The sequence below is a fragment of the Sinocyclocheilus rhinocerous genome, unplaced genomic scaffold, assembly GCF_001515625.1.
Source record: "Sinocyclocheilus rhinocerous isolate Xijiao unplaced genomic scaffold, SAMN03320098_v1.1 scaffold605, whole genome shotgun sequence".
Taxonomy (NCBI): Eukaryota; Metazoa; Chordata; class Actinopteri; order Cypriniformes; family Cyprinidae; genus Sinocyclocheilus; species Sinocyclocheilus rhinocerous.
In genome coordinates this window covers 1,735,700-1,743,026 of record NW_015661612.1, presented here as the reverse complement: position 1 = coordinate 1,743,026, position 7,327 = coordinate 1,735,700, and the positions used below count along the sequence as shown (strand labels likewise).

At 34.7% G+C, this 7,327-nt stretch overlaps 2 protein-coding genes across 3 annotated transcripts in view; one reads left to right on the top strand and one right to left on the bottom strand.

Annotated features, from left to right (window-relative positions):
- Nucleotides 1-4,396, bottom strand: part of LOC107726454 (ATP-dependent RNA helicase DDX1-like) — an 11,045-nt gene extending 6,649 nt beyond the window's left edge. Inside the window, exons 1-14 of the mRNA XM_016536041.1 lie at nucleotides 4,300-4,396; nucleotides 4,136-4,187; nucleotides 3,966-4,029; nucleotides 3,850-3,879; nucleotides 3,587-3,683; nucleotides 2,957-3,004; nucleotides 2,734-2,817; nucleotides 2,569-2,652; nucleotides 2,395-2,471; nucleotides 2,250-2,322; nucleotides 1,531-1,607; nucleotides 1,322-1,436; nucleotides 1,093-1,231; nucleotides 936-996 (exon numbers count right to left, since the gene is read on the bottom strand). Of these exons, the coding sequence (XP_016391527.1) occupies nucleotides 936-996; nucleotides 1,093-1,231; nucleotides 1,322-1,436; nucleotides 1,531-1,607; nucleotides 2,250-2,322; nucleotides 2,395-2,471; nucleotides 2,569-2,652; nucleotides 2,734-2,817; nucleotides 2,957-3,004; nucleotides 3,587-3,683; nucleotides 3,850-3,879; nucleotides 3,966-4,029; nucleotides 4,136-4,187; nucleotides 4,300-4,315 (1,017 nt within the window). The 5' untranslated portion in view covers nucleotides 4,316-4,396. The remainder of the gene's footprint in view (nucleotides 1-935; nucleotides 997-1,092; nucleotides 1,232-1,321; nucleotides 1,437-1,530; nucleotides 1,608-2,249; nucleotides 2,323-2,394; nucleotides 2,472-2,568; nucleotides 2,653-2,733; nucleotides 2,818-2,956; nucleotides 3,005-3,586; nucleotides 3,684-3,849; nucleotides 3,880-3,965; nucleotides 4,030-4,135; nucleotides 4,188-4,299) is intronic.
- Nucleotides 4,397-4,497: 101 nt separating this feature from the next.
- The window catches only part of nbas (NBAS subunit of NRZ tethering complex), a 145,995-nt gene continuing 143,165 nt past the window's right edge, over nucleotides 4,498-7,327 (top strand). For both annotated transcript variants that reach the window (XM_016536040.1, XM_016536039.1), the window contains exons 1-5: nucleotides 4,498-4,719; nucleotides 5,059-5,110; nucleotides 5,782-5,818; nucleotides 6,314-6,391; nucleotides 6,986-7,033. In XM_016536040.1, the coding sequence (XP_016391526.1) occupies nucleotides 4,627-4,719; nucleotides 5,059-5,110; nucleotides 5,782-5,818; nucleotides 6,314-6,391; nucleotides 6,986-7,033 (308 nt within the window). In that variant the 5' untranslated portion in view covers nucleotides 4,498-4,626. The remainder of the gene's footprint in view (nucleotides 4,720-5,058; nucleotides 5,111-5,781; nucleotides 5,819-6,313; nucleotides 6,392-6,985; nucleotides 7,034-7,327) is intronic.

Below are 7,327 nucleotides of genomic sequence, written 5' to 3'. Positions count from 1 at the left end.
GATAGATAGAGAGAGAGAGAGAGAGAGAGAGAGAGAGAAAACAGGGACCAGGGAGGGTTACATATTGTATAAAATTAAGTGTTGCCTTATTAAAACTGGTCTGTGATAACTTTTGTATAGTAACATTATTTTAATTGATATTTTGGTTACAATGCTATCAAATAATCATTATTGTACATACTTGTTTACTGAAGCTATATCTATATATTTTAATACTTAATTTTATATACTACCATTCAAAACTGTGGGGTCAGTAAGATTTTTTTAATGCTTTTGAAAGAAGTCTCTTATGCTCATCTAGTCTTCATTTATTTGATCAAAATACAGTACAAAAGTAATATTATGAAATATCATTACAATTTAAAATACCTGTTTTCTATGTCAATAGGTTTTAAAGTATAATTTATTCCTGTGATGGCAAAGCTACATTTTCAGCAGTCATTACTTCAGTCTTCTTCAGTGTCTCATGATCCTTCATAAATCATTCAGAATTCTGATTTGGTCCTCAAGAACATTTCTTATTATCAATGTTGAAAACAGTTGTGCTGCTTAATATTTTCATTGAGAATGTTTTGTAATATTTTGTATTTTTTTGGTGTTATTTTTGTTCAGGATTCGATTAATAGAAAGTGCAAAAGTACAGGATCTATTTGAAACAGATCTTTTGTAACATTATAAAATGTATATATAAAGACTAAAAGTTTTGTAACATTATAAATGTCTTTACTGTCACTTTTGATGAATTTTATGCATCTTTGATGAATAAAAGAATTAAGTAATAAAAGTATAAGAAATCTTTAAGCCCAGACTTTTGAATGCTAGTGTATATTTTAATTTAGCTTTAGCATTAAAGATAACTTAGTATATTTTCACAAAATAATATTTTGAGATCCAAAAATAATAAAAGACCCCTGGTTTAAGATTTGTACACTTACTCCGCTTTCTAAAATGGAGAGCTGCTCTTTAGCAGCCACTCCTCCGATGATCAGAAGATCCCTGCAATAACATCATGACGTTCAGTTAACTCCAAATCCCTCTGCAGACACTACAATAATGCAACTCACTGCAGCTCTTCAGTTACTCTCAGCTCACCTCAGTTTGGGGTTATCAACATATTTCTTGAACTGGTTGACATTATTGAGGGTTTGTTCAGCTAGCTCTTTAGACGGCTCAATGATGAGAGATCTGGGGGCGTTAGAACTGGATTTGACCTGACTCACTTTAGCACTGCCTGAGGACAAATACACATCACAGACAGAATGCAAGAAACATTAATACAAGCCCTGCAGGCAGTGAAAAATTAATGTGATTTGAAGCTCACCTGTCTGGCTGGATTTGACCACATGACCGTCTGAAGCCTGGTTCAGGGCCACGTATCCATCTTTAGGTTGGTTTTTGAAAGGTTCATCACCAAAGTTGAATTTCAGTTCAGCATTCTGGGTTTGATTGACACAAACACACATTTTGAGAAAAGCTGTTTTGTAAGACAAATGTTACGTAGCAACAACAAGCTGTGTATATGTCAGATACCTTCAGCACACAGGAAGCAAAGAAGGCCTGGTTTTTCAGCTGTGAAGGGATCTCAAAAGCCAGACCCAGATCATTACCTGCGAAAGACAAACAGGAATCAGTTACAGCGGCTACCATTTGCATTAGGGCTGCACTGATATACTGATATTAAAAAGAATATTGTGGTACATTATAGAGGTATACTACTATTGAAAAATGTGGGGTTGGTAAGATTTTTCTCTTATGCTCACCATTTATTCAATTTTATTTGAAACAGTTGTTAAATATTTTAATATTTTTGTGGAAACTGTGATAAATTTTTTTCAGGATTATTTGAATTAAAATAAAATACAAAAAAAAGCATCTGAAATAGACCTTGAAGTATTTGAAATGGAAATCTTCTGTAACACTTTAAATATCCTTACTATCACATTTGATAAATTTATTTCATCCTTGTTGAATAAAAGCATTAGTTAGTTAGTTAATGACACGGGTCACGACGAGGCGTTCCCCATAGCGACCCCTAGAGGACGCAGTTCGAAGTTCCCATGAAAGGGAACTTACTTACTCGGTACGGTAGCGTATAACATTATTTATGAATTATTTTACCTAATCTGGATGACAATTCAGCATAGCTCTGCATAGTGTGACGACATGCTTAATTAAATTAAATTAAATTAAATTAAATCAAATCATTCACTAAAACCATTTCAAAGGCATAAGTTAAAAACAAGCCTTACCATTTTTGGAGAATGACATTTGGCTTTTATCCGGATCTACGTAGCATCCGATGGTGTCGTGCATAGTGAACTCCTAGAAAAGGCATAAATCATGTCAATCTACCAAAACTTGAGTGTCAAATCAAATATCCTTGTCATACCTTACCTCTCCATAACTATCAAACTGCTTATTGTGAGATTTCTTTCCAGTTCCTCCGAAGCCAAATCCATATTTGTCCGTTCCTAAGAGAGGATAAAAACAGAATATTAAACATTCTTATTACTGAAGTAATGACATGGAGTTGACAGATCAGTGTAATGAGGTCGTACTAAAACATACCCAAGTCCAGTGATGCCTGGGCAGTAGACCAGCCCACCCTGCACAGCCCTTGATCGTGACAGGTTACTTCATAATAATACTTCCCTAGAGAAAAATCAGCAGAATAAATCCCAGGAATCCGTAGGTTTTGGGAAGAAACAAAACACAAAATAGATGTTCTCTTACCTTTTGTGACCGCTTTGGTGGAACGACAGCCATGCCACTCTTTGAACTCTCTGCTCTGACAGCACAGGCCATCTGCACCAATAGCTGAAGGAGAAAAGCCAAAATGTAATATAATAATATTGTTGCAATAAAGTAGTTGAAATAAGCTTCCCGAATCACAATGAAAAGTTCAGAATGAAACCAGGCTAGGCCTTTCACATATATATGAGTGTTAAATACTTACCAAATGCAGGACTTCTGTCATAGGGGTTCATCTGCCATTTATTGAAAACTGGAATGGACAAGAAATCCAAAAGGAACAATCAATAAATCAAAACCAAAAAAATGATCTTTTGAGAGCAAATGTCAGGAAAGTAGTTTCTGAAATAAAACCCGCTATATCTAGCAGTCTCAATATACTTCAGACAAGGAGGTAAAGTAGATGCTATTGTTTTCTGATGAATGCATTTCTTTTTCTGTCTTTTTTAAGTATTATTTATATACTATTATAGTATTTATTAATATTTTGAATTCGATTTTATTTTTAATTGTAGTTTAAGTTTTCATAATTTTGTTATGTCATTTTATTTATTTATTTACATTTCTATTTAGCTTTAATTTACTTTTATTTCAGTTTTAATAATTTCAGTACCTCAACTTATTTCAATTAGTTGCCAAGGCAACATTTGTACTTATAAAACATTGTACTGTGCTGTGTTCAAAACAAGCCACCAAAACCAAGGACTGTCCCAGGGAAAAATAGGAATGTATCGCCATCCTGTAGTAATTCTTACCCATGGAACATCAATGTAAACTAAGACCGGCTATATACATAAATGTGTTAAATGCTGATATATAGATGAAGGTTTAATACCTGCTCCTCCTGTCTTAACAGCACTGCGTCCCTTCTTCCCCTCCTGCTGGTCTTTAAGGGTCTCATAGACTATCTGGATGACTGGAATACTGAAGGCCTACAAGACCACATTGATTTTGTGTTCACATTTCACTGCTCCTTTATATATAAAATACACTTCTGATGTGTGTCATCACAGCTGTTTTTATGGTAAAATACAAAGACACAGAAAACCCAACACTGCGCTAATCAGCAATTATTAATGTCTACGGTTGCACACTTACTCCAGTTTTTCCGCTCCCAGTCTCAGCAGCCTGTAAACATAAACACATAAACACACAGGTGAGCACAGAGGTGGTGATCATGCACAAACAGACACTGCGCTGGATAGGGATCTCACCATGAGCACGTCTCCTCCGCCCAGAATCAGTGGGATAGATTCGGCCTGAATGTCTGTTGGCAACCTGAAAGAGAGGGCCAAACCATTAACTACTTTAATAATGCACAGATAACTAACTTATTAATGCATTTATGATGTGTATAAGAACCAGGAGAGACTGTCTAACTCACAGCCAGTCCATTTCTTCCACCGCCTGTGCAATTTCAGGCATCACTCCCATTTCTATAAAGCAAATCGAAAAGATATCAAGATCGCAAATAGTTAAACCACACTCAATATATAACTAAATACATATTCTTATAGTTTTGCTAAAATGTTGACAGGTAAATCTCACCGCCAAACGCTGCCATAGTGTCAAACTTCTGCGAGTGTCTCCACCGGATGTAACGTGTGCTGGTTTCAGTTTTGACTGAGTGCTACATAGAAAAAACGGTCCGTGCGGATCATGCTTCCGCGCTTCAGTTCCGCTGATCTTGTTTTTATTAACAAAAGAGATAAAAGGTTAATTTTACCACCTAGAGCGACAAAAAATAATAAAACAATGTTTTAGGAACAGATACTTTTAGAAAACAACCTATAGATAATCAGTCGTAATATATGAAAGATCATCGGTCCCTTAATATGTACCTCGCAGACCGCCGTAGTGTGACGTGGAGAAAACATGGCAGGTGATATAATTCTAGAAGACGAAGAGGAGAATATTTTATATGATTTACTTATTAACACAGAATGGCCACCCGAAACAGATACGCAGGTTTGTCTAAATATACGCACGTTCTTTGACTAAATGATTATTTGCACCCGATATTAAAATAATACGTGTAATTAAGCAGATCAGTTCTGCGCAAGTTATTAGAAGCCACGTATCCAAGTTCATCATCATCCAGGGTTTATTTTCTTGGTAATATGATTATGTAATAAATACCATTATGATGACTTGCAACTCGTCCTATATATTTTTTTTCGGTTTATTGTCAAATATAATCACCAGCTGCAGTTTTGAGGAGCAGGTTCAAGTTCAAACTTCGGCTGATGATGACAGCTGCTAAAAACAGTCTGTGAGATCATTCGTTTGTTTGTGTTTGATTTTCAGCTGCGTGGACTGAAGGAACACAACTCCTCAATCGTTGCAAAGGCAGTAACAGGTATGAAGTGCAGACATGAGACGCAGCACGTGAAAATGTTTGCAAATCAAGTTGCTTATAAATCTACTTAAGTCAGATTATTTGTGTTTTAAGTGTGGATTCTGGGGGTTAGTTTGTTTTTACACGTGAGAAATAATTGATCTGCTTATGCACTTCATTTTTAATACAACAACTTTCCATTCAAATAATGCCTTGTTTTGTAGTTTTAAGATGATTTACTCATTCAGAGTTATTTTAGAATTAGTTATATATAATTGTAGGTAGTTTTAGGGTAAGTTTTTGTATTTTTTTTATGAGCCTTTGTCATTATTATTATTATTTTTTTTAATGTTTCTATATAATGTTCTATATAATGTTTCTATTTTTATAACTTTTATAACTTTAGTACTTATTTACTTTGACACATTTTTGGTACTTTAGTATTTTGTTGTTGTTGTTGTTAGTTGCCAATGTAACTCAATTCATTTTTCATTTGATTTGTTTTTATATTTATATTTTCAGTTTTATTTCAATTGCCAAAAAAATTGTAATAGTTTTAGTTAAAAACAACAACAACACTGATTATATGCAAAGTCTATATAAGCTGAATTGCATTACCCCAACAATTGCATTGCTGCCTTAACATGGTTGTGAGATTATTGAATAATAGTCAAAATATTGTGTCTTTACAGGGCCCTTCAGGTTTATTCTGCACTACCTTTGGTACAGGTGAGATATTGTCTCTGCTTTTTTGTATTTACAGTGAAGTATACAGTAGCTGTGTATTTAGAATTGGAAATACAGTAGATAGTGATTCTCCCATATTTACATAATTAGATATGATGATATAACACCACATACAATATCTTTCAAAAGTTTGGGGTCAATAACATTTTTAAATGTTCTTAAAAAATGTTTCTAATGCTCACCAAGGCTGCATGTATTTGATCAAAAAGAGAGTAAAAATTATTAAAACTGTTATGATCTATTTTAATATATTTTAAAATATAATTTATTCCTGTGATTGCAAAGCTGAATTTTCAGCAGCCATTACTCCAGTCTTCAGTTCTTAAAAAAAATCTTTCTGACCTCAAACTTTTGAATGCCGGTGTATATCATTACTATAGAAAGCAAACAAAGTACCTAGTTATTCTCAGTACCTGTAAAATTTCAGCAGCTGTTAGTGTTTGTGTGTGAGTCTCTGTACTTTTTTCTGTATTTCAGCCCCTCCAGTTCAACTCTGCCACTTGGACTGGTTCGCCTTGCAACCAAACAGTTGAACTGGCAATTGGTGCTGGCAAGGTAATACCATCAGTTTTACTGTATATACCATACAGACATACTGTATAAAATCTTTTCAGAGAGTTTGAGTTAGTCTATTCCAGGCAGGTTCATCCACACTTTGTAAAGCTCTTTTGCACTTGATGCATCAGCATTTGTTGTATGTTGATCATCCGCACCTTATTGACTCTGCATTACTAAAGTGTATGCTGTGTCTCACCAAAAAATCATTGTATTTTGCCCCTAATTTAGTCTCTAAAGTTGTTTTAGGTTCATTTTAACTGCAACAACACTGTTTTCTTGGTTTTGTTTGTGTGTTTTGGTTCTTGTTGTGAGAGATCCAAATTTAATTAAACGTCTGTTTGTGGATGCAAGCCATGTAATCTCAATCAAACTCATTTTTTCCTTCACTGTTCTTCTTGTTCCTGCCAGTTATCTAGTTATGCAAAACAGTGCAATACAAGCAGAGACAGCGAGCTTTAATTAGCTATTGATTTCCAGATAGAAGACAACATTCTCTGTGTTAGAAATGTTTATTTTTGGCCCCACGTTTGCTTACACAGTCATTCTGTCTTCTTTTCCCCCATTTTGTTTATTTATTTTTTCCCCATCCAGTAATGGGAAGCTTCTGGCTGTGGTTCAGGACCAATGCGTGGAAATTAGGTAATTCTGCACATTGATTGGAAATGTTTGCCCTTTCTATAATTGGTTAATTTTTCACCCTCTTGTCTCAGGGGCTGTTCAGCTGAGCAAAGCTACTTCTGAGATTGATGATTTGGTGCAGATGATGTATTTTTAAACATTTGTATGTGTTTTCATGTACAATTCCGTTTCAGTGGGTGTGATTTATTTTGCTTAGCACCAGCTAATCCGCTCGCGCAGAAATGAAAGTGTCATGCTTCAGGGTCTAAGTAATTCCCAGCCTGAAATTCTGAAAACAACCTCTAAATTGGTTAA